Source organism: Stegostoma tigrinum, chromosome 17 (genome assembly GCF_030684315.1).
Source record: "Stegostoma tigrinum isolate sSteTig4 chromosome 17, sSteTig4.hap1, whole genome shotgun sequence".
In the NCBI taxonomy this organism is placed as follows: domain Eukaryota; kingdom Metazoa; phylum Chordata; class Chondrichthyes; order Orectolobiformes; family Stegostomatidae; genus Stegostoma; species Stegostoma tigrinum.
The window spans coordinates 105,592-133,205 of NC_081370.1; the positions used below are offsets into that span (position 1 = coordinate 105,592).

At 40.6% G+C, this 27,614-nt stretch overlaps 1 protein-coding gene across 3 annotated transcripts in view; it reads right to left on the reverse strand.

Moving 5' to 3' along the window:
- Positions 1–27,614, reverse strand: part of arhgap1 (Rho GTPase activating protein 1) — a 53,719-nt gene that overhangs the window by 19,221 nt on the left and 6,884 nt on the right. For 2 of the 3 annotated variants that reach the window (XM_048545243.2, XM_048545242.2), the window contains exons 2-7: positions 23,652–23,805; positions 11,366–11,422; positions 10,677–10,778; positions 8,230–8,317; positions 5,144–5,275; positions 2,817–2,903 (exon numbers count right to left, since the gene is read on the reverse strand). In XM_048545243.2, the coding sequence (XP_048401200.1) occupies positions 2,817–2,903; positions 5,144–5,275; positions 8,230–8,317; positions 10,677–10,778; positions 11,366–11,422; positions 23,652–23,790 (605 nt within the window). In that variant the 5' untranslated portion in view covers positions 23,791–23,805. The remainder of the gene's footprint in view (positions 1–2,816; positions 2,904–5,143; positions 5,276–8,229; positions 8,318–10,676; positions 10,779–11,365; positions 11,423–23,651; positions 23,806–27,614) is intronic. The other variant, XM_048545244.2, reaches the window with a different exon arrangement.

Sequence of the window (27,614 nt, forward strand, 5' to 3'; positions counted from 1 at the left end):
CAGAACTAAACACAGTATTCCAAAAACGGCCTAACCAATGTCCTGTACAGTCACAACAGTAACTCCCAACTCATACTCAGCGCACTGACCAATAAAGGCAAGTGTACCAAATGCTACCTTATGCGCAACTCCACTTTCAAGGAACAATGAACCTGTACTTCTAAGGTCTCTTTGTCAGCAACACTCCCCAGTACTTTACCATTAAGTGCATAAGTCCTGCCCTGATTTGCCTTTCCAAAATGCAGCACCTCACATTTATCTAAATTGAACTCCTCCTGCTATTCCTTGGCCCATTAGACCATCTGATCAAGATGTGGTTATACTCGGAGGTAACCCTCTTCACTGTCAACTACACCTCCAATTTTGGTGTCATCTGCAAACTTACTAAACATACCTCCTACGTTCACATCCAAATCATTTATATAAATGATGAAAAGCAGTGGATCCAGTACCAAATCTTGTGGCATACTGCTGGTCACAGGCCTCCAGCCTGTCTTCTACCTTTGAGCCAGTGCTGTATCCAAATGGCTAGTTCTCCCTGTATTCCATTTGATCTAACTTTACTAACCAGTCCACCATGAGGAACCTTGTCAAATGCCTTTCTAATTCCATACAGGTCACGTGCACAACACTGTCTTCGTCAACCCTCTTTGTTACTTCTTCAAAAAACTCAATTATTAGATATGATTTTCCATGCACAAAGCCAAGTTGGTTATCACTAATCAGTCCTTGTCTTCCCAAATACATGTAAATCCTGTCCCTCTGGATCCCCACCAACAACTTGCCTACCACTGATGTCAGGTTCACCAGATTACAGATCCTTGGATTAACCTTACCACCTTTCTTAAATAGTGGCTTCACATTAGCCAACCTCCAGCCTTCCGGCACCTCACTCGTGGCTGTCGATGATACAAATATCTCAGCAAGGAGCCCAGCAATCATTTCCCTAGCTTCCCCACAGAGTTCTACGGTACACCTGATCGGGTCCCTGGGATTTATCCACCTTTATGCATTTTGAGACATCCAGCACCTCCTCCTCTGTAATTAGACATTTTTCAAGATGTCATTATCCATTTCCCCAAATTTGCTAGCTTCCTGTGAGCCTGTGAATATATATGAGCCTGGATTCAGCATTTGTGCCTGACAGTGGGTGTGACATAGTTCAGATCAATTGCATGCAAGGGAGAGCCTGCCTGGAGTGAGCATTTTCATACATGTCAGAGAACAAACATGCAAAAGAGCAGTTGTGCGTGCATTAGACAGAACCTAAAAAGACTGCATGTGCATTTTTGCAAGCTGCAATTAAATGTGTGCATGCCTATCTGGCCTCTCACCTCCAACATAACTAAGCTCAGCCAAAACTTTTCCCTGTAACCTCCTTTCTCCGTCCCTAAAATCTTCCAAAACATCTGGAATCCAGCAACTCTGGCCTCTTGTGCATCTTTTTGGTCGGCGTTTCTTCAGCTATGATGGTCCAAACCTCTTTCATTTCCCCCTTAAACCTCCTAGTTTTCCTAGCTCTTTTATCCACGAGGGTCCTTAAAAGCTATCTTCATCACACTCCCCATATGACTCCTTTGACGTGCCTTGGAACGTTCTGCTCGGTTAAGGCAGTATAGAAGTTAAGATATTATTGTGACAATCTAGAACATAGAACAATACAGCGCAGAACAGGCCCTTTGGCCCTCGATGTTGCGCCGACCTGTGAACTAATCTAAGCCCGTCCCCCTACACTATCCCATCATTATCCATATGCTTATCCAAGGACTGTTTAAATGCCCCTAATGTGGCTGAGTTAACTACAATGGCAGGCAGGGCGTTCCACACCCTTACCACTCTGAGTAAAGAACCTGCTTTGAGAAGATTTGTAGCTCAGGTTGAGGTTCTGGACGTGAGTTTGCTCGCTGAGCTGGAAGGTTCGTTTTCAGACGTTTCGTTACCATTCTAGGTAACATCATCAGTGAGCCTCCGGTGAAGCGCTGGTGTTATGTCTTGCTTTCTATTTATCTGGTTAGGTTTCCTTGGGTTGGTGATGTCATTTCCTGTTCTTTTTCTCAGAGGGTGGTAGAGAAAAAGAACCGGAAATGACGTCACCAACACAGGAAATGGCATCACCAACCCAAGGAAACCTAAACAGATAAAATAGAAAGCAGTACATAGCACCAGCGCTTCAACGGAGGCTCACTGATGATGTTACCTAGAATGGTAACGAAACGTCTGAAAACGAACCTTCCAGCTCAGCGAGCAAACTTACATAAAGAACCTGCCCTCCGACATCTGTCTTAAATCTATCACCCCTCAATTTGCAGCTATGCCCCCTCGTACAGCTGACGTCATCATCCTTGGAAAAAGTCTCTCACTGTCCACCCTATCTAACCCTCTAATCATCTTGTCTATCTCGAATAAATCCCCTCTTAGCTTTCTTCTCTCCAATGAGAACAGACCCAAGTCCCTCAGCCTTTCTTCATAAGACCTTCACTCCAGATCCAGCAACATCCTGGTAAATCTCCTCTGCACCTTTTCCAATGCTTCCACATCCTTCCTGTAATCAGGAGTACCTTTGTGTGCATGTGGTCAGGAAATCATCACAGTCAACTTCAACCCTAATATTTATGCATCAACGCTCAACAGCAGATACCAATTAGCATTAGAAACATGCCTACCACAGAGTGTTCCACTGCTGAGATCAGCTAGGACAATACTGACCAGTTTAAGAGAAAACTGAAGTAAGAAAGCAAACTATTAACAAATTCTATAAAGCTAGGGATGAATGTGTAACTTTATTAGAAAAAATTAATTGCTAGGCATGGACCAACCTGATTATTGGTTTAAAGACAACCAAGAGTGCTTTGATGAATCTGGTAGGGTGGACGATGTACAGAGCCTTTATGTTCTTCTTGTATCTGTGTGGATGAAAACAATCCAGGTTTCTGAACACAATTCACCATCTACTCTTTTTGCAATATTAATTTTAACAGGGAAAGTTCATAGCTTTGACAGTTCAAGAATCTAAGTCAACAATAAGAATGGTACTGGCTTCTCTCGCTGGGGAGTGACAACTGAAAGATTCAAAGTTTTAACTGATATCCATCACATACAAAAATACAAAAGGAGCAGTAGTAGGCCATTCCAATCTGCACCATCATGTAAAAATATCATGTCTGATCTGATTGTAATCTCAAATCCACGTTCCTGCCTATCCCTGATCACCTTTCACCTTCTGCTCAACAAAAAAAAATTAAAATCTACTTACCGTTGCCTTAAAGATATTCAAAGACTCAACTTCAATCTCCCTTTCAGGAAGGGTTCCAAAAACTCTCAACCCTCAAAAATAAAATTCACCTCATTTGTTTTAAATGGGCATCCACGCATTTTTAAACAGTGACCCTCTAGGTCCAGATTCTCCTTTGGCAGGAAGCCACATCTATCTGATCAAAATTGTTCAGCATTTCAAATGTTTCAGCCAAATCACCCTTACACTTCTAAGCTCCTCCGGATACAAGCCAAACCTGCCCAATCTTTCTTCACAAAACAACCCTTTCAGTCAAGATAAAAGTCTGGTAAATCTTGTCTGAACCACCTCTAAAGCGAGTCAACATAAATAATAACATACTTAAAAGCATAAAGGTTTAATTAGTCACCAAGTTTTGCCTAAGTGGTTATAGTATAAGATGTAGGTGTACAAGTAGGCCATTCAGCCCATCAAATCTGCTTCACCACTCAATGACATCTTAGCTGATCTGATAATTCACAGCTCCACTTCCTGCCTTTTCCCTATAACCCCTGATTCTCTTATTGATTAAAAATCTATCTTACCATCAAATATGCTTACTGACCCAGCCTCCACAGTCTTGTGACATAAAGAATTCCACTACCCTCAGAAAATAAATCCCTCCACATGTGTCTTACTTTATTTTGAGACTCAGCCCTCTGGGCCTAGAATCCCTCGAGGGGAAACAGCCTTTCTGTACCTACCCTGTCAAGCCCCCGCAGAATCTTGTGATGTTTCAATAAGGTCACCTCTCATCATTCCAAACTCCAAATGGATACAGGCCCAAACTAATGAACATTTCATAATGAAACAATTCCTACATACCCAGAGCATTACCAGCATTCTGCCTTAAAGACTTTAACTCAGCTTGTCTGAACTTTGACAATGAGGGTCAGAATAGAGACAGACATCTCAACTCAGCCTAATCCACCCATATATAGTTGGTCAACAGCTGGGAGCAGAAATCCTAAGACGTTTTCTTCTTACCTAACTCAAAAACCAAGATCAATTACAGCATTCTACAGAGATTTGCTGCACAATCAAGGAACTAAACTTTAGATGTGCCATCTGTCTAAGACTCTGAATCCATTATTGTAAAGTACAATAATTCTGACACATAGCAAAGGCAGAATTACTAAAATGCTTTGGATTAGGATAGTGGCAACACCATTAATTGTGTCAAAAAGTTGTGAGTTCAAGTACCACCCCGTGGATCTAGCACATATTCTACGCATTTAAATACATCAATGACAGAGTGCTGCAATGTTAGTGCCACGGCCCATCAGCTTGGAATGCTAAAATCAGGCTTGCTCAGAAGACTAGGAAAGGCCTCAGGGTAATTCATTAAAACATACTTCAGTACAACTAACTACATGGGTTAACTGGAATAACTGATTAATCAACTGCCTGCTTTGACATGAAGGACATAAATAAGCAGAGATCAGTGAACTGACTTAGCTTTCTTTGCACACTGATTCTGCTTCAGCTCACACACCATGTTGTTTAAAGTAACAGGAGCTCGCATGGAACATCAGGAATATGGTGTTTGATCATGATTTTCTGCAATTTTCTCCAATCTTACATACAATCTCAGATTTGGTCTGTATGATTTCCCTCAACCCTGCTGACCCGCTGCTCTGATCCACCAGCAAGAAAAGCTCATTCATTTTATAAATCAGCAGATGACCTGGAAGAAGCCACATACCAGATACATATTCAGACAGATCTAAGTACTGTTGGAGACTAAACACACATGCATTTCTCTGTTATATAAGTACAGGGCAGCAAAAAAAAAGAAACAGAACAGATGGGAGAACCAAACTTATTTAATTGAGATGCTGAAAAGCCTGCCTAAGGAACAGTCATACTTACTTTCTGTCAAACTCCTTATAGGCTTCCAGCAACCAAGCAAACGAAGGTTTATTCTGACTGTTGAGCCCATAGTGAAAGTACACAACTGAGTAGTCACTTTCTACATACTTGTCCAGTGTGTGCTTCAGGTATCTAATGCCAAGGAGACAAACGGAAACAGACTCAATACTGCCGAATGCACAGTGCTGCAAGCCCAAACTCCACTGATGAATTGATATACATTAATTATATAATTTGATTGAATATTCAAACAGGAACAAAATTCAACATATTAAGAAAAGACTAAAAGATAGGAGCAGGAACAGACATTGTGGCTATTCCACCATTTGATACAATTATGGATGATCTTCTGCCAATTCCACCTTCCATTCACTCCACATGTCTGTCCCCTGAAAGGGGGAATCAGTTTATACAGAATCCCATAGAATCCCCACAGTATGGAAACAGGCCATTCAACCCAACAAGTCCACACCAATCCACCGAACAGCATCCACTCAGACCCATTCACCTACTCTTATTGCCGAAACACTGCATTTCCCACTGCCAATCCACCTAACTTGCACATCTTTGGACTGCAGGAGGAAACTGGAGCAGCCAGTGGAAACCCACACGTAACTGCCCGAGGCTAGAATCGCACCTGGGTCGCTGGCACTGTGAGGCAGCAGTGCTAACGAATGAGCCGACTGTATCTTAGCCTTAAAAATATTCAACAGCCCTCTGGGATTGAGAATTTCAATGACTCACACTCCTCTGAGTGAAGAAAATTTTCTCATATCAGTTCTAAATGATAGTCTTCTTCTTATGAGACTGTGCCCCTTTGCTTCCCCTAACTGGGAAATTTACAGCAATCTCAGTATTTATTTCTGTCAAATACTTTCAGGTTTGTACATTTTGTCTCTCGGCATAGGACAACCCTTCTTACCAGGAATCATCTAGTGAATCTTCACTGCACTTTCTCCATTACAAATATATCCTTTCTCAGACCTGAAAATCAAAACCACACCCAGTATTCTAAGTGTGGTCTCTGTATATCACTGTATAATTTTAGCAAGGCATCTTCATTCTTGTGGTCCAATCCCCTTGCACTAAATGTCAACATGCCACCTGCTTTCCCAATTACTTGCTGTACCCGCGTGTTAGCTTTGTATATGTACACCAAAAGTCTCTCCGGACATCAACAATTACACGTTTTATGCCTTGTAAAGAACATTTTGCTTTCTATTCTTACTACCAAAGTGAATAACTTCACACTTCCTTGTGTTATACTCTCTCTGGAACCTTGCTGCCCACTACGTAAAACCAATTTATATCTCTTTGCACCCTCTCCAAGTCCTCCTCACAGCTTACATTTTCATTTTGCTTTGCATCATCAGCACACTTTGACATATTACTCTTGGCTTCTTTGGCCAAGTTATTCATAGAGATTGAAAATAGCTGAAAGCCTCAACACTGATCCTTGCAACACTCAAGTCATTGTCTGTCAACATAACAATCTGCTCATACAAGCCCTTTGCTCCCTGTCCATTATGCTGAATACAATCCTGTATCCATGTATATTACCCTCAACTCCATGAGCCCTTACCTTGCATATTAGATTTTTGCGAGGCATCTTATCAAATGGATTTTGGAAATCTGAGTGAACTACATATACTGGTTCCCCTTCATCCATCCTACTAGAATCATCAAAAAAATTCTAATGTACTTTGTAAATTAGGACTGTCTCTGCAGTTCTTTTTTAGAACTGCAGGGTGTAGACCACCAAGTCCTAGAGATTTGTCAGACCTTAGCTCCTTTTGTTTCCCCAATACATTATTGATAACAGCAGAGAAAAGGTAAGTTTTTTTTAAGAACTTTTTACCTCCAAAACATAATTCGCATCCAGCACAAAGTATTGGTTCAATGTCTACCTTTAAACACAAACTGGTCAGAGTCATGATTGAAACACAACCCAGACTAAGAAGGGGAATTCTCAATTATTAGCTAGATGTGAGATAGTAACTCGTTTTGGGCAAATTAACTCCAAGTGGCATGGGTACCAAAGCAGCATAACTGCGTCCAAACGGCACAAGAAAAGGGGCTACAGGATGGCTCATGTGCAGGGTGACCCTTCTACACAATTGGAGAACTCTTCTGAAGATAGTTAAGGCACATTGTTGGGGTCCTTGTAGAGAACTTTTAGGTACTTTGTGTGACCTGGGAGTACTTACTGTGTACAGTGTGCTCCCAAAATGAATAGTCTGCTATACGCTCAGTATTATCAATGCTTAAACAGAAACAAAATTCCATTCAAAGAGAAATTTGCACTACACTACTTACCAAATAATGGTGACTGAAAATGTGTGTTTATGATGAGGCAATGTTCATTAGCATAGTCGAGTCGAGTTAGCCGTTACAACAAGTAAAATAACAGCGCAGAAAACGCTCACAGAAACTAAGCTTTGATAATAGAGAATGTTCAGTCAACCAGGACAGTAGTATATTGGGGCTTTTAACTTCTTCCACATCAGCCACTACCTGCTGACATGTTTATCATTCCAGAAAGAATTCCAACTCCTCACCACAAGATAATAAACAATCAGAAAGGAATAGGGTGGCCCAGCTTTGAGGAAACGAGTTGCTGACTAAGATTCAGCTCAATATTGCAAAGTCGCTGATTATCTAAAGCAGTAACTTGCTAGGAGGATTAGCAACATCATACCTACTCCCAACATGTACCCACAAGTTCCCATTTACGATTAATCAATCGCTTGCCCCACAAATTGTCTACTCTGTTGACTTCGGGTGAAGGATTAAAATCTCATCTCCTGAAAATTATTTTGCTGTTTGATTCCTTTAAACCCCTCTCAAAATAATTAGTTGGTATACGAATTCAACATTATATCCAGGCACAAGATCACACATTGTTGATAATAGACAAAAAAAATTCTATATCTGTTGGATCCCCCATGATAACTGAAGATGCCTGGTTATCAAAATGTCCCATGTACTCTAAACCAAGACGCACTCAAAGATTCATTCATTCCAAGCTCTTAGGGTGTGGCATTTTATAAGACAAAAGAATAACACAAATCTTGTGGTAAACTCACTTCAGCAGTTGGGTGTGATCCAACTGGTGACTGGGAGGCATCCGACAGGCACTGACCACTATCACCTTCCTGCCAAAGTTATCATCGCCTGTAGGAATAGACAGGTTGGGTCAGTTCATTTCACACAAACCAATGTTCTCTCCAGTGAACCAGTCAGCTTTCCACTGAAAAGTAAACCTTTATAAAACACATATGTAAAGCAAAAGTTGTGGATGCAAATTAGTAGTTTTCCTTTTTAACTCTCACTCGGACATCATAGGAAATTTCCTATTTCCTTGAGTAGTCTACAAAGACCTCAAAATCAAAAACATTATTCGGGCACAACCAAATCTCACTTCAGGTCCCAGTGTCCTGAAGCCACTCAGATGGTGTGATCCCTCCTCACACACATTCCATCACCTCCCGATTGTGCTCCTCTATCCTGAACACCTTTAGAGAAATTAACACAGAGCTCACTACATCCAAGAACCAGGCCTGTTTGTGGGAAATGGTGCATAGGCCTGTTTGTGGGAAATGGTGCACAGGAACTGAAGAGAATTGTTTCATTTTGAAGGAGGCGGCTGTGGGGGGGGCGGAAATCATCAAATACCTGGATGGCCATATCATACGGAGTAGCTACAGCATAACTTAAGGGGAAAGCAAGCTAAGCATGAGAAAGAAAGCAACACAGCTGATGGTTACATTAAGTAGGGTGGGCGGAGGGTCCTGTACAACATAAACAGCGGTACAGACCAGTGGGTCCTGTTTTTCAGCTGTATATTCTATGCAGTCCTTTCTAAGTATTTGAAAATAATTTCTTCCCCCTCATACATCAAATTGAACAGGAAATTCCAGTCCAAGTCGAACGTGGGATGCCAAATAAAAACATACTATTCAACAACTTACTGATCAATTCCACAACACTTCTGCAATGCAAGGAACAATGCTCCCAGAACGTTGAGAAATACAAAGGACTTTGTGTCTAGTAGTGCTGGTGCTACAACTTGAGATAAAATAGTCCTTGTGTACCAATGATCAGCTGCAACACACCAAATCACATCAAACTGGGTGAAAAGGGTGTGGACCATACAGAAGGCAACGTACACACCCTGTCAGACTAATAGAAATTCTATCAGTATGAATTTCAACTGTGTAGAGACAGCTTTCACTTAGTGGTAACATTCCACTTAAATCTAAGAGGTTTGTACCAGACTCCAAACAGTGTTGGCAAAGGCAGACATACGACTGTGCATGTTCAGCAAGATAATCACATCTAGCAAGTGTAGCTGGGACTTTCTACTTGCATCATGGATGACAGTTAATCAAATCCACCCATGCCAGCGGAAAGTGCACTAAGCGAAAGTAACACTGATGTCACAGCCAAAATACTTAATCAGTTCCAAATCCATTCATGATTCACATTATTCTACAAGAAAAAAATGTGAACACATAGAAACAACCACAGTTTGGTTAAGAGATCCGAACATCATGATGGCCTCTAATAGCATCCAGAACCTCACAAGACAACTTAGAAATAAATACATAAGAGCACAGCAATAGATTCCTTTAGATAATAAGCATAATTTCTGCAACCCCCACCCTAGGCATACTGAGGGACAAACACCAGCACAGGAGATTGTCCGAAATCAGAGAGAAGACAAGCAAAAGAAAAATAGATACAGACATAACACACAGGGAGGATGTTTGTGGGGTGTGGGGAGGGAAGCATAATTAAAGACCATCAATATAATACAGTAAGGATTGAAATCAAATAAGGAATTTAGAAGAAATATCTTTAGGTAAAGAGTGGTAAGAATGAGCACTGTGATGACAAGGAGTAGTTGAAGTGATTAGTGTAGATACGTACAAGGGGGAGACAGAAAGCATTTAAGGGAGACGGGATTAGCTAGTTAGGATAGCAGGTTTAGAGGAGGAAAGCTAGGAGACTTGGGTGGAACCTAAATAATCAAACTGGTTTGCCTGAATGGCCTGTTTCTCTATTGCGTAATCATATAATTTTATATTAAAATAAAGCCAAGAGGTATTTTTAAGTATCTGAAGGAACTGCGGATATTGTAAATCAGAAACAAAAACCGAAATTGCTGGAAACGCTCAGCAGATCTGGCACCATCTGTGGAGAGAAATCAGAGTTAACGCTTTGGGTCCAGGGACTATTCTGAGAAAGAGTCACCGGACCCAAAACATTAACTCTGATTTCTCTACACATATGGTGCCAGTGTTGCTGAGCGTTTCCAACAATTTGTTTTAATTTTAAGAATGCCGTTGTCGTGGGCAGAAAGGAAAGGAGAAGCTGTTCACAATAAAGAGTATTCCTTCATTTACATACTACAAAACCCGACAAGAAGAGGGAGTTGCATCAGAAGGGTTTCAGTTTGATTTTCCATCTCATCCAATTACCCAATTCTATTCTGAACAGTAGTAATTACAGACTATTTAAAACTACTTACCTGCTACCTCCACTATTTGGCGTCTTGCAATATCATAGTATGGATCGTCCCACTTCAGATCAGGGGGAGGATCAACAATTTCAGGCAAGTTCTCATCGTCTGCTGGAAATCAAGAGAATATTCAGCCTCCAATCTCACATATATATATTTTTTTCTTACAACGTACCCAGGGTTGTGCTCTTCAATCAGCAAAGTGCAGGTAGGTATCAGTCAGTAAACACAGGCAGAACCAGCTATCAACTAAGAATCTGAAAAGATCTATACTGAGGATTCCTGGAGAGTTTCTTGTTTATTTTCTCCTCACAATATTCATTCCTGAGAAGTTAAATTCTGAAAGATAGAAAACATGCACTGGGTGTACTGGAGGAGATTTTCCAATGTCAGCATTGGCAAATATTACTGCCTTGGGAAGTCTAAACTTCTGACAGACTAATATGCACTGTCCAGGACCCTCCAGAAACATCTCTCATAATGATTTGCTGGTCAGATTTAGACTAGATAAGTATTAGACAACCAAATACCTACCTAGAATTATTACACTGCTTAATCTTTAATGTCATTTAGAAATTCCACCGTGCCCCACACACTCAAAAATGCTCCCAAACCCCAAAGACCCAATTACCAGCTCAGCCTAATCTCTCATCCACTCATTCACATGTCCACACACTTTGACATCTTTAAATACTTACCTGAATACGGCAACTGGCTCTCTGTGCCATCCTTCCTTGCAGAAGGCTGCTCTGAAACTGAAAATCAATGATGGTATTAAGAAGACATAATCAGGATGTATAGGCAGTTTCATAAAAGTAAAAATAATAAAGGCAAGAAGGCACTTCTTGAGAAGTGGCTTACAACCTGGCCTAAGAACTGTAAGATGGTAGAGTAAAGCATAAAAGAAGAAACAAACAGTGTAACAGAGAAGCACAGAGATAATCATAGAGGATTTTAATCTACATATAGACTGGAAAAATTAGATGGTAAAGGGTAACTTAGACAAGCAGTTGATAGGATGTTTTTGGGACAGTTTCTAGAAACAGCACCTTCTGGGATCTGTCAGGAAGCAGGCTGTACTAGATCTGGTACTGTGCAAAGAGATTTGTTGATCTTGCATTGAATTTTACGGTCAGTTTGAGGGAGAGAAGACTGAATCCAGGACAAATATTTTAAACTTAAATAAGGTTAATTACGAGGCCATGTTAGCAGGGCCAAAGAGAAATGGCAAATTAGGATAAGGAACGTCAACAGAGATGCAGTGGGAGACATTTAAGGGGAGATTTCAGAATGCACAGAGTAGGTACACTCCAACAAGAAAGAAAAGTTCCAAGTAGAGGACCCATCATAGAAGTACAAGAATGGTATTCAAACCTAAAGAAAACACATGTAATTGTGCAAAGAATGGTGGCAGGAGAACAGAATATTTGAAGAAACACAATGGCTAAAACATTAAGAGAAAAATTATAGTATGACAGAAAAGCAATTATAAGTATGAAAAGTTATAAAGAGTTTCCACAGATACTTAAAAAGGAAAGAGTTCACTAAGCGAGCTTTAATTCAATACAAAGTGGGCTGAGAAATTACCAATGAAAAATGAGATTAATTAAACAGGTATTTTATATCAGTCGTCATTATGGGGTACAAATAGGTGTTAATCAAAAAATGGAAAGCTGGGAGGAACTCAAGAAAAATCACCAAGGAAATGAATTCTGTCCTGAGCAAACTGTTTGAGCTGTTGGCTGACAAGACCCTGGGTTCTGATGGACTCAAAAGAAGTGTCTCATGAAAAACTTGATACTTTGGTATTAATTCTTAAAACTTTCCTGCACACAGTGAAGATTCTATCAGACTGGAAAACAGCAAATATAACTTCTTTCACCAAAGATGGAGGGAGACAAAGCAGGCACCTCCAGGCCAGTTAATTTAACATCCATAATAAGGCAGATATTAGAAGCTAGTACTAAAACATATGACAGCAAGACACGGGATACTTTATGGTAATCAGGCAGAGTCAACAAGGTTTTGTGAAAGAAAATTTATTTAACTAACATATTGGAGATTTTTGAGCTACGGATAGAGAGGAATCACATGGACGTGAATTAAGTTTCCAGAAGCCATTTGATAAGGTGTCACATTAAAGGTTGCTGTGGAATATAAGAGCTGATGATTGAGGGAATAACATATTGGCATTGATAGATTGTTTCTTGCTAGCTATGCTTAAATGAGTCATTGTCTGGGTGGGAAGATGCAACAAATGGTGTGCAACTGGGATCAGTGCTGGGACATCAACTTTTTACAAGTTATATAAATGACTTGGACAAAGGACATTTGAGACACCACATCTGGGCTACTGTTGTACAATAATACTTATCTTATTTAAAAGGTGTACACGTGTTAGAAGCAGTTCAGCAAAGGTTTATTCGACTAATACCTGGACTGGTCAGGTCGTCTTATGAGGAAGTCTTGTGCTGGAGTTTACAAGAGTATGAGGTGACTTGTTTGAAACATGTAAGATCAAGATGGTCCATGCCGAAAAAAATACTTCCTGTTGTGGGAGACTGCAGAGCCAGGGATTAGTGTTTAAAACTGAAGGCTTGCCCATTTAAGCGAGAGATAAGGAGACATTTTTCTCTCAAATTCTCTTTCTCAAAAAGTGGTGGAAGCAGAGCCGTTGAATATTTTAAGGTGGACGTAGATAGACTCTTGATTACCAAGGGGATGAAAGGTTATCACTGGAACATGCGAATGAGGTAATCTGATCAGCTACAACACACATACCCACCATACAGGGAAAGAAGAATGTTTACAAAACCTGCCTTTGTGATTCTGCAAATAATTTGGAAATTGGCCATTGTTTAGAGATTTATAAATCACAGATTAATAAACAAATTTAAGCAAATTTCTAAAGGAAAGTTTGTGGAAAGCACCAGTGGTGTAGAACTAACTGGTTTGCCAAGTCAACATAAGCATTATGGCCAATATCATAGAGCTCCACTAATATCTTAAAGAAAAATCAAGCCTCATTAATTCAAACCCATTCCTGGCAGATTCTTCTCCCACCTCAGACAACTGACGAGGATCACGTTTAAAATTCAAAACAGATTAGTAGTATAGATTCATTATAGCTAAGCATGGGCTACCTTCCACATTTGAGGAAGTTAATAATAATGAGCTGTGATTAGTCATCTCATTAAATCCAGTCTCCTGGACTTCAACCTATGTTGCCTTCAAGTGTCAGGAATATCCAAGATATCCTTAAAATTAAACGTTTCCCAGGAGAGTGCACAACTTCTGAGGATGTGACATGCACACAGATTTCAATGGTCTCTCTAATCCCATTAACTGCAAGCACTCAGTATTTCACTGTTTTCACCCTGGCTTCAGTGCAGCCAACCTGTACTCAAAGTTGGCCACTGTCCAGAATAGCTGACTGGGAGGACACGTTGTTGGTTCTACATGGTCACATGGGCTCTTTCCCATATGACCGTAAGACATAGGAGTGGAAGTAAGGCCATATGGCCCATCAAGTCCACTCCACCATTTAATCACAGCTGATGGGCATTTCAACTCGACTTACCTGCACTCTCCGCATAGCCCTTAATTCCTTGCAAGATCAAGAAATTATCAATCTCTACCTTTGAAGACATTTAACGTCCCGGCCTCCACTGCGCTCCGTGGTAATGAATTCCACAGGCCCACCACTCTCTGGCTGAAGAAACGTCTCCTCATTTCCGTTCTAAATTTACTGACTGATGCAAAGTACTTAAGTTCTTCAGCTATTTCCTTTTCTCCCATCACTAGCATTCCAGAATCAATTTGGAGCAGCCCAATGTCTACTTTTACCTCTCGTTTGTAAAAGTTTCTTTCAATACATAAGAAACAATCATTTCTAATATTACTGGCTGGCCTACCTTCATATTCGATCCTCTCCTTTCTTATTCTTCTCTTTGTTATGCTCTGTTTGTTTTTGTAGCCTTCCCAATCTTCTGATTTCCCAGTGTTCTTGGCCACTTTATAGGCTCTCTCTTTTTCTTTGATACATTTTCTGATTTCCTTTGTCAGCCATGGCTGTCTAATCCAGCCCCCACCCCGGATAATCTTTCTTTTCTTTGGTATGAACCTCTGTACTGGGTCCCCAATTACACCCAGAAACTCCTGCCACTGTTGCTCTACTGCCCTCCCCGCTAGGCTCTGCTTCCAGTCGATTTTCATCAGTTTCTCTCTCATGCCGCTGTAATTACCTCTATTTAACTGTAATACCATTACATCCGATTTTGCCTTCTCTCTTTCAAGCAAATTTCCCGAATACTTGGATTGGTGTTACATCGATTTATTTACAGCTGTTCATAGCAGGCATAAGGCTCACGATGCGCCCTGCATTTCCCGTCTGCAGTCCATGTGCTTTTTGCCAAATGACCCCACCCTATACCAACTGGTGGATGCAGGACCATGGAGTAAGGAAGTGAGGTTGGAAACAAGGGGTTTGAGCAATTTCAGACGGACAGCATTCCAGGGATAACAATGGTGGAATTGGTGTTGGGAAAGTGGTAGAATCCACAGCTTTGCTGGAGATCCAGATAAAGATATAGGCTTGAGAAATGACAGATGTATCATTTGTTCTTGTCCTGTTTCATTAATATTCATAATGGGTGTAGATACCAGGAGTACTCTCAAAGTCTCTCTCAACCCTTTCGCTCCTCCAGCTGATACCCCTCATTACCTTTGGGTGCTTGCAGCCTTCAGCACTATGCTGTAGCAGTTACTTAGGCCCTGAGTCCATACAGTAGAGGTTTGAAGGGTAACTGGACTTGAAAAGTAGCTGAATTCAATACTGCTTATAGCATGCATGTATGGCTGCTCTACAGGAGACAAAGAGAGGTATCCTGGATATTTACTATAATTGTAAGTTCCCCTCCAGCCATACACCATTCAGACTTGAAAATAACATGCCAGCAGCTGACCATTAACACCTTGACGATAATTAGACATGGACAGTAACTGCCAGTCCACGTCCCACGTCCCACAAATCAGTTAGTAAAAACTGGAACCTGAGGATGTATAAAGGGTGTCCTTAGCCCAGTAAGGAATTTTGAGCTGCCCCAAGTGTGCTGTGATTTTAACTAAACCACAGTTTGAGTCCCATGCAATCATGTGACCTACCTTGCTCTGGAAGCTTGAAATGAATGGCCTCACATGCCTTCATAGCCACAATCAATTTTACTTCCGGTATGGTTTCTCAAAACAGCTGATCTTCAGAGGTCTTAGTATTGTTTCATATACTTAATTTTGGGCTTGGTGACTCACAAGGCACCAGGTAAATCAGTTTAAATGACTTTTCTTACCTAGTTTCTCCTTAGCTGAGAAGAGTTTGCATAATAAGGAACAAAATACACAGTCAAATGGCATTCTACTGCTAGTGGGTGGCAGCCTTGACTCTTTATGTCATCATGGGATTGGTCATCAAGACTGACAGACAGGCTGGAGAGCCAATCAAAGATGGATATACCCTGGTGATGTCACAAAACACCAAATCTGCCTCAACTCTTCTGGCCCAAGTCCCAAAACTGTCTCTGGAGAGAGAAAGACTTCAACAGGCTCAAATGGGAACAAGGTACCATCTTAGGTTTAGAAGCTGTAAGGTATTTTAAAATTAAGGAGTAAATTAAAACTTGACCCACTGGTTAAATGGTTACAAATGCTGAAGCAATCTAAATAAATTTTTCATTCAAATTACTGCAAAATCCTGAATAAATCAACACTGAAGACCACTTACAAACTGAGGTGAAATGCATGGACCTCTGAAGACCATTAGGAAATTGCCAGTATTCATTCTGATTAAAAAGATTGTTGTTGGACAACTGTACTGTATACCTGCTGAAAATGTTCATAAATGGACTTGATTCTTCTGATTATAATATGCCCACACCCTAACTTAATTCGCTATCAACTAGCATGCCAATACTCACCTGGCACTCATCAAACCACACTCAGCAAAAGCTGCACCAACAGGACAGTGTCAGAAGGAGTGGCTGACAGAGGAGGCCAGATATTTTGCAGTGAGAGTTTGATCCCTCTCCCCTCCACAGTAATGTGTCCTCAATTAACAACGCTGCTATTAGAAGTTGCCCAGAACCCCTTCAGCTTTCTCAGATTATTTTGCGCCTTGATTTTATTACTTCCGTTGAAGGTGCTGTCTCACATCTAGATACTGTTCCAATGACACTCTCATTCATATTGGTGGGTAAGTACTTACAGTTTCACATTGAGGTGAACAATCTAATCACCAGCCTCAATGTGAATGGTGGTGGTACCCCAGTGGATTTCCAAGGTGAAAGGTCAGTGTGGGAACAGTAGGCTGATTGGATGGCACAATTTGAAATCTTTCTCATGTTCCAATTGCGGAATGAGTGATTACATCATCCCTGGCCCTTCCTCCAGTGATTGAGGATAGTGTAGATTTTATTTGGCTGGTGGAACTTGGGACTCGGTCATTCAGGTTAGTTACAGTTGATAATGTTTGTTGTAAACAAGGTTCACCAGTGAAAGGCGGGGCTGTCATTAGTTTGTTGGGTATGCAGCATGTACCAGTTATTACTTTGGGTGAATCTCTGGGTCTTTTTTTTGAGTTTCTGTATCAATGGGAGTGCTCCATTAGCTGTCAGTCAGTGGCGTTCTTTGAGGATGATGTTTTCCCTATGGGCATCGTGAAGTTCAATGTGTGCTAATGTGCAAAGCCACGTGGAGCTGTATTGGTCTCAACCCAGAGATAATTCTTGTGGCTTCCCAGAGGTGGATTTTGCCATGTTGGGGTGACAACAACTCAGAGCCAAGTTGAACAGCAATTCATCAGCAATGCATAGACCAAAGTGAGTGAAACAACGTCTGATGTGGTGCTTCTGATGCCCCAGGCAGTACCACGCAGCACTAAAGCTGAAAAACATGGCAGTTTTTAAACTGCTCAGGAGCAGCTGAGCAACTACATTGTCAATTCCCAAAATCCAAGTTGATGCCATACTTTCAGAGTCCCTAATGAATAATGACCCGCAGGCAAGGTTCCATGATTGCTGTAGTATCATCAGTGGCTGCTGTTCCCTCCATTTACAAAATGGTCATCAGTTTCTCCTGTGGATCTTAATGTGACTGAACAGGTTGAATGTCAACTTGTAGATCTTTGAGGGAGAGAGGCAGGACAGACATCTCTTGGTGTAGTGGGACCTGGCATAGCAGGATCTGTTTCCTTTCTGTCCTCTGCTGCAGCACTGTCTCATCATTGAGGCAACAGGACTCAAAGCAAGACGCACTTCAATGAACAAGTTGTAGCCATTTCAACAATTGGTAGCAAGCTCCTTTCAGTTATTAATGTGAGTGCTTCAAGAAGAGTTTGAGTATCTTCATTGCATTTTTCTTTGTCCGGTAACTCTGACCTTTTTGGGAGTTGGGAAAACAACCTTTTACAGCCATCCAAACACAATGTCCCAGGCTATTGCAGGCAATTTTGCAAGAGTTTTGCCTGAAAGCTTGTGGAGTTGATTTCCAGAAGATTACTAGTGTCTGTAAATCGACAGCTCTTTGGATTATGCTCCAGGGATTTGGTAATCCCAAAACACATTATTGCAATCCTACAACTGTTAACGCCATAAGGGATTCCATTGTCAAGGGATCAGGCTAGCATTTTTCTAGCATTAAATGTGATTTTAGGATGGTGTGTTGTCTCCCGGTTGCCAGGGTCACTTGTCACAGATTGGTTGCAGGACATTCTTCTTGGGGAAGTGGGTGAGTTGGAAGTTGTGGTCTACCCTAGTACTGATAACAAGTACAAAGAGGCATGAAGCCCAGAAAGCAGATTTCAGGGAGTTAGCATGGAATTTAAAAAGCAAGGTCTCAAGAGGAGTAATCTCAGGATTATTCCTAGTGCCACATGTTAGTAAGCAAGACCAGGAGGACTGACTGATTGAACATGCAGCTATAGAATTGGTGTAAGAGGGAAGGTAACAAGATTTCTGAGGTAGGTGAGACCTGTACAACATGCAGGGGTTATATCTTAATAGAACTGAAACAGATATTCTCACAGGGAGATTTTCTCATGCGGTTGGTGTCGGTCCAAAGTGGCTTGTCAGAGGACTGGGAACCTTAAGAGTAATCCAAGTTAGGAAGGAGTAACAGGAAGTAGAAAAGCCACTAAGGAGCCAGGAAGACAGGAGAAACAAAGCCAAGCATCAAGTCTGCTTCAAATGCAGAATGACATCGAAAAGGCATTGTCAAGGGCACTCTCGCTGAACACATGCAGCAAGGTAAATGATCTAAAGACACAATGAGAAAACAACAGTTATGATCTAATTGCCATTCCAGAAAAAGACTGCATGGTGACCAAGGGTGGGAACTGAATATTCAACAATATTAAATGTTTAGGAAGGATAGACAAGAAGGAAAACTGGTGGAGTTGTAATAATGAGGAATGCGATCAGTACATTAGTAAGGGATGATCACAGATCAGAACATGGAAGTGGTGTCTATTTACATGAAGCTAAGAAACAGCAAGGAGTAGCAGATATTGGTTGGAGATATTTGTAAGCCACCAAATAGTGTTGGTAGAAGGGCAACTTGGTATTAAGCAGGAGCTGAGAAAACTATGTAGACTGGGTAACATAGTAATCATGGGTGATTTCAACCTGAGTATTGACTGGATAAACCAATTCGGCACTAAAGCTGTGGAGGATGGATTTCTGGAGGTATGCTAGGAATGGTTTTCCAGAGCAATATGTTGCAGAGCCAACTACAGGACAAGTTATTTTTAATCTTGTATCATACAAAGAAGCTGGGAAAATTAATAATCTTGTTGTAAATGAATACTTAAGGATCAGTGACCACAGTACATTGAAAATGAGGTGGTTCAATCTGAAAGAAGGGTTTGAATAAGGGCAATTACAAAAGCATAACGGACAAATTGGCTGAGGTAGATTAGGTAAATACATTAAAATGCATGACCAGTGGGCAATGGACTATACTGAAAGATCTGTTACATGGCTTGCAGAAACTTTAAATTCCTTCAAGGTGCAAAATCTTATGAAAAAGGTAAGTCAATCATGGCTGACAAAGGAAGTAAAGGATTCTAAAAGGTTAAAAGAAAAGACTTATAAAGTTGCCAGATATAGAAATAATCTGAGGATCTTCAGGATTTGAGAGTACATAAGAAAGATCAAAAAACTGGTCAGGAAAGGGCTAATATGAATCTAGCAAAGTACAAAAAAACTGACTAAAAATTTCTGTTTGTAAAAATGAAATATTTGGCAAAGATGAAAGAGGGTCCATTATAGACAGAGATAGGAGAATCTAAAATGGGGAATAGAGGAATGACAGAAAAGGTGCTGATCCACTTTTGTTTGTCTTTTATACAAATGATTTGGAAGAGGATTTAGAAGGCATGCTAAGTACATTTGAGGATGATGACACAACAACTGGTGGCTAGCTGACAGTGAAGAAGGTTATCTAAGATTACAATGGGCTTGGGAATGGCAGGTGGAGTTTAATTTGGATGCATGCAAGTTGTTGCATTTTGGTAAAACAAACAAGGGCAGGACATACACAGTTAATGGGGCCCTGGGTAGTGCTGTGAACAGAAGGACTAGCAGTTCAGATACACAGGTCTTTGAAATTTGTATCACACATAGATAAGGCAGTTAAGGCGGCATTTGGCATGCCTGCCTTCATTGCTCAGACTCTCGAGTACAGGGGTTGGGACGTCATGTTGAGGTTGTACAGGGTATTGGTAAGATCACTTTTGGAGTGCTGTGCACAGATCTGGTTGCCCTGTTTATAGAAAAGATATTATTAGATAGGGTGCAGAAAAGGCTTACAAGGACGTTGCTGAGTTATAAAGATAGGCTGGATCGGCTCGAACCTCTCTCACTGGAGCACGGGATGTTGAGGGGTGACCTTACTGACGTTTATAAAATCATGAGGGGTATAAATAAAGTGAATAGCAGGTGTCTTTTTCGTAAGGTGAGGGAGTTCAAAACTAGGGGGTCAGTTTTTAAGGTGAGCAGAGAAGGATTTAAACAGGACATAAGAGGCAACTTTTATTTTTAAAACACAGACAGTGGTTTGTGCGTGGAATGAACAATCAGGAGAAAGCGGCCGATGCGGGTACAGTTACAGTGTTCAAAAGACATTTGGATACGTTTGTGTATGGAAAAGGTTTGGAGCCAAACACAGGCAAGGGGGACTAGTTTAGTTTGGTCAGCGGAGACTGGCTGGCCTAAACTGTTTGTTTCCATGCTGTACGACTTGATACAGAAAATCTCCTGGAATGAAAGCTGTGATTGAGTAGAAAAATGAATAAGTGAAGGAAATTAGTAAGGCTGCACTGGAGAATAATGGGGTTGAAAGAAAGTACAGGAAATTCTAGAATACAAAGGATGCAATAAAGGGACACTTGGATGATAATGATCTGATTTGTCATTGCGAGCATCAATTTGAGGTAGATACAGATAAGATTGAGAAGAAAACCAAGAGGCTCAATTTAAAAATAAGGGGCATGCCAAGGAGGACTGAGATAAAAAGTTTTTTTTAACTCAAAGGATTGTGAATATTTAAAATTCTTTCCCCCAAAAGGCTGTGAAAGCTTAGTCTTTGAATATATTTAAAGTAGGATTTATGAGGATGTTGCCAGGTATGGAAAGTTTGAATTATAAGGAAAGGCTAGATAGGCTAGGACTTTGTTCATTGGAGAGTAGGAGGCTGTAGGGTGACTTGGTAGAAGGTTGTAAAAGAATGACAGGTATAGATGGAGTTAATGGTAATTGTCTTTTTCCTAGAATGGGGGATTTCAAGAGTAGGGGGCACATTTTTAAAGTGACAGAAGAGAGGTTTAACAAAGATGCAAGAGGCAATTTTTTTTAAACAGAGGACAGTTTGTGTGGAATGAACTTCCTGAGGAAGTGATAAATGCGGGTAGAATTACATGGAAGAGATATTTGGAATAGATACAGGGAAGGGAAAGTTTTGGAGAGATACAGGCCAGGAGCAGACAGCTGGAACTAGTTTAGATTGGGATTATGTTTGACCCAGACTGGCTAATGAGCCAAAGGATCTGTATCCGTGCTGTATGACTAGGACTAGAGATTGAATATTTTTCGTTATCAATGGTGTAAAAGGTTATGGAGATTGAGAGAGTAAAGGCTTTGAAATGACTGATCAAGTATAGTTTAATTAAATGGCAGAGCCAGCTTGATGGGCTGAATGCTGTTCCTATGATTGCAACTGTTTGAGAGGGAGATTTGAAACAGTCCCTTTCGAAACCCAGACTCTTAACAAACAAGGCCCATACCACTTACACTCTACCTGACAGAGTTATTCATTTCATTAAAGATTCTCTAGCAGGAGCATTAAATTCCACTTGGATGGTCGACTCTTTCAACTCGGTTATCTCCATGTCAAAACTGAATTAAACTGGTCAACGCTCCTGTGAATGTTTAGGTTGCCAAGCCAGAGTGTGATGGTATGTTAGGAGAATTTCAATAACGAATGCAAAGCAAACTACAGGGTAGAATCTTCCCGATAGTGAATGACACAGACAATGACAAGGAAGTTGGGACAATCATGCGAGATTATCAACAAGGAGATCCCTGACTCTGTAAGCATTTTCCAATCAAGTACCGAACGGCAAGACAAGATTCGCACTGATGTGCAGCAAAAGGCCTGTTGCATGTAGTAATATCCTCACTATTTCATCTCAGCTTATTGATATATAGTTTTTCATTCTATCACATACCAAACAGAAACTAGACAACAAAATTCCTAACATGAAAATCAGAGCAGTTACCTGGCAACTCCAGCTCTCGGCCTGCTCTTCCCGCCTTCCCAGAAAACAACATCTGAAAGCACGTTCCAAAGTCAGTCACCACAAATAGCCCCTTGTCCACCAAGGTCTCCAAGTCCCCATTGGCAAAGTGGGTGCCAAATTCCGTCTCTGACAATGTCTGGCGAAACTGCAGACTGACACTATTTCACTTTGCACCAACCCCAGGAATCTCACTGACCAGCAGTAGTATTTCCACCTGTGGTGAGTGGGAGAATACAACAAGCAGCCTGCCAGAGGGGCCGAGTGCATGGTGCGCGATGCATGAGGCAGGTTTGAGAAGATAGGTTGAGAAAACTCATTAGGCTTTGTGGAGAGAAACTCACCATTGAACTCTCCAAAATTGCATCAGGCTCAAAGTCAGAATTGGGAGTTCAGCCTTTTGCACTGTAAATTTTGCATCAATCACACAGCAGAGTAAGACACTAGGCAAAAGACTGAACCTTTTTAACCAACATTTTGCTGGTAAAGCCCATGAATTTGGCAGGTTTAAACATGAGAGGTACAAATTCTGAGTGGGCTATAGAAGAAGGCTCTGAGGCTTATTGTGCATTCAGTGTGGTCATTTGACTAGAAGTCTAGGTTTGGTTAAGATTGGGAGCAAATTTTAGCTTATTATGGTGATGAGTTCTGGTTGAGGCTGCATGCAGGACCTGGGTTTCACACAGAACTAGACTGCTGGATGGAACGCAAACGTGCAGAAAGCAGGATTCTGGCCTATAAAGGGGTATTGCATGCTGGCAGAGGTTGCCATTATGAGTACAGGAAGGCAGCTAACGGAGATGATAGCTTGTTCAATGTCAGATCAGGGTAACTACTGTGGTGCTTTCAGCAGTAGATAAAGGTGTGGGGAGGAATGGTTAGCTAGAGATTTCTCTTGTGTTTCAGTCAAGTGAACATTTTGTGTAAGATCCATGAGAGGACAGCTTTAGTGATTAGGTGGTATACTTCACTATTTGTTCAAGGATAAGGGATGGGCTCAGTATATTCTTTTCAGAAAATCTTTGGATTTTTCTCAAGGGCTTTGAAGTTGCTTGCCATTGCCCCATGTACATTAAACATTGATCAGATGCCCTGTACTGACTCTGTTCCTTAACAGAAACACAATCACAGTCAACACTAACCTGACTGTAATTCGTCATCACACTCAGTAGGCCAGGTCTTTTCATCCAGTGGAGACAGCTTGAGTGGTCCAAGTGTCTTGGAAGTATCATCTGACACCAGATCATCTTGTAAATCCACCAACAGATCAGTTGTTGCCATAGCTGGTTATTTCACCTAAACAAATTGCAAAGATCATTGACAATAGACCAATTCTGGAAAAGCAGCTGAGGATTGGTTTTTATTTGAACTATTTTTTCTAGTCAACTACTCAGATGTTATTACATGCCTCTCAAGCAGGTAGGGCTTGAACACAGGCCTTCTAGTCAAGGGGTACAGACACAAGCACTGTTCCACAAAAGGGCCCCTACTTCTTGTTTTATTTGACCTATTTTTCTTATCAACCCGCCCAGAGGGGTTATTGCACACCTCTGGAGCAGGGAGGTCTCGAACCCTCCTAGTTCATTACCACTGTGCTACATGAGGCTCCCAAGAGTGGCTTCTATTCTGTGGCAGGTAACTTAGATCAACCGGTTTCAACATAATTAGAGTTAAGACAGAAACTGATCTTTTTCTGTCTGGAGGTTAAAGACCACACAACAACAGATATAGGTTTTCTCTCTCGCTCACTAACAAGTGGCCCCAGTTAGAACCTACATCAACGTGCACACACCCTCAACTGTGATGCATCTCCCTCCATTCCCACAGTCTGTTAAGATTTACTTCACAAAACTGTACATATGAGCATGTGGAGTAACTGGATAATTGGCAGCATCTTCAGAATGACATCTCAGCAAGTAGTGTAAACTCCAACAACAGCTGAAGGGGCCAAATCGAGTCTTAGAAAAAGGAAGCAATAATGTTAAATTATGTGAATAATTAAAACAATTAATCCTAGTTAGAATTGCAAATGGTATTTTGATAGATGACTTTATGACCAGAGGCACATCACTATTAACCATATCCACAGTTCAGCAATAAGTGACAGAAGGCTACTTCAACTGTGGATATTACAATCATTGTCCTGTATGTCACATCTCCATCAGCAGAAACTAATGGGCATTAATTAACAGTGCAACCCTCACCAATTCTCACTTTATGGTTTCAGCTCTCTTTGGCTACGAGTACTACCCTGACTGAGATCAGTGAACTCAGCAAACAGCCTGGGTCTCTGCTGCCAAAAGCTCTAACAAAATCATCCAAAGGGAGTCCCAGTTCAATATTTTATTATTCTGGGGACAAAAACCGATTTGTAATGCAGGCAACTTGAAGGGGAGGCTACAATGATTCTGAAATAGGTGAAGCCTTTGCGGCAATAAACTAAAGATTGTCTTCTGAAGTAGGATCACTAGGCTCAAAATGTCAACTCTGTTTTCTCTCCACAGATGCTGCCAGACCTGCTGAGTTTCTCTCCAGCAACTTCCGGTTATGTTCGTTTGTGTTCAAGCTACATTTTGGTCATTTATAAGTAAATTGTCGGACGCAGTGAAATATGGGAAAATGCTGGAGTCTATTATCGTAAGATATTAGGCCAGAAGATTTGGATAACATGAACCCAATTGCACAAAGTCAGCAGTGATTTATCAAAGACACATCATGCTTAAAAATGTACTTTCCTTTTGAGGATGTAACTAGTAGAAAAAGATAAGAGAGAAGCATGGATATGTTGTATTTGGATTTCCAGAAGGCTTTTGATAAGAGGTTAGTGAGCAAAGTTTAAGTACATGGGATAAGGGATAATATTTTGGTATGGATTTAGAAGTGGTTGACAGACAGGACAAAAGAGTGGGAATTGACTGGATAGCGGTGACTAGTGATGTGCTGCAAGGATCAGTGCTTGAATCCGACATATTCAGAATGTATGAGTGACCTAAATGAGGGAACCAAATGAAACATTTTCAAGTTTGCTGATGACATCAAACTGGGTAGAATTGTAAGGGGGCAGCGTTAAATCAAGGCCCCTTCTTCTCACTCTGGTGAACGTAAAAGATATTTTGAGGAGAGTGGGACATATTTAAAGAGAACATCTTTGAACTGTTGAGCTATGACCGAAAGTGGAGTCGAGTTGAAACATGGCGCAGATTTTGTTGAATGGCAGAGCACGGACGAATAGCTTACCACTGTTTTTTTAATGTTTTTATGTCCTTCCCTGTATCAAGACACATATTTATTGCTCAATTATTATTATTAAAGCAGAATATCTGGTTATACATTATGGCAGATTGCAGCTGCATTTCTAAAATGACAAAACTGAATATCCCTTCAAATGCACTGCATTCAATTGTAAAATACTGGGGTTCTGAAAGTTGCTACAGAAATTGTAAGTTTTTTGAAAATATAATGTGACTGAATACTCTGATGCAAGCATTCAAATTGGTACTGGGGAAGAAACAGAAAGAAAAAGCCCAATTGTCAATGAGAAGAAATGGAAAATTGTGTGGAGCATTATTTTAGGAATGACATATTGTACTCCTTTCAAAAATACTTATCGTGGTGAAATTATGAACATGTAACAGACAAGAGGCTGAGACTTTCTGAACCATGAACTGTTCCACAACTCCATTACAGAGGGAGATTTGTTTGTTTGCCCGGCCTATAAAAGACTTCACACTTAGTGGGGGAAATAAGGTTAATTGAACCATATCATGGGAAAGATATACGGGCACTGAAGAAGATGTAAACCAAGAAATTCCAGAACAATACCACAAGTTAGACCTTTTGCCTAATAGGAAGGCTAGGGTGTTCTCTGAAGGAGAGAAGTAGCAGAGAAAATCTGACTGAGACTTCAAAATTACTAAAGGAATTGATAAAGTAGATATAGAGAAGCTGATTCCATTTATGGGAAAAGAAAATCCAGCAACAATAAATAGAAAAATAAATCCAGTCAAATCCAAACACAGCTCGTTACTCAAAGACCAGTCAGAATGTGGAAATCACTACCACAGAGAATGTTTAAAGGTGAATAGCATTGGTGTATTATGGGGAAGTTTTACAAAACCAAGACGAAAAATAGAACAATATACTGACAGGATCAGACAAGGAGGATTATGATTGGCTCATGTAGACAGTAAGCAACTACCGAGGTGGTAACCTGCCTCAAAATTATACGAATCAGGCTGAAGAATATGGAGTTTAATTAAACAGCAGTTAGAGTATGGACATTTGCATGCTCTGTTGTCAAATAAGGTCATCTGGACTTCAGTACATGAGAATTGAGAGTGGGTTTGCGGCAAATAAACTCTTCAGAACAGCTTCTAATTTCAATGCTGAATCATTATTGTTAAAATGCTGGAAAAAGCAAAAAAAAATTGTAACCAGAACCAAAATCATTACATAATTCAGCAACTGCAACATCCGTACCTCACACGTGACATTTTATCAGTAAGATATCATGCAAACTGTAGCATGGTTTATGAAAACCTCATATCCTTCTGCATTCCTGAGTGTAATGGGGAAAATAAACTCTTCAGAACAGCTTCTAATTTCAATGCTGAATCATTGTTAAAATGCCGGAAAAAGCAAAAATTGTAACCAAAACCAAAATCATTACATAATTCAGCAACTGCAATATCCATACCTCACACATGACATTTTATCAGTAAGATATCATGCAAACTGTAGCATGGTTTATGAAAACCTCATATCCTTCTGCATTCCTGAGAGTAATATCACACATAGAAACATCAGATTTAATCCTCACTGGAAAAACAAACCAATGCTAAGTCAAATAGTAAAATTCTCTGAAACCGAATGGCATTCAAAAGGATTTTAACTAAGTCAATCGCCTTAAAGCATGGCCCTATTGAAAGGTCTCAATTAAAGAGCTAAGCTTATTCACTGATTGAACACCGGCTTGTATATGAGGCTGCAACACCATTTGTTTTGATGACGCCTATCAGCTTTGCTTCAATGTGCAGGTTTGAAATGGATGCCAGCAATACAGAATGACACAAACATCGTGAATATCTTCATTAGCCAGATGAAAC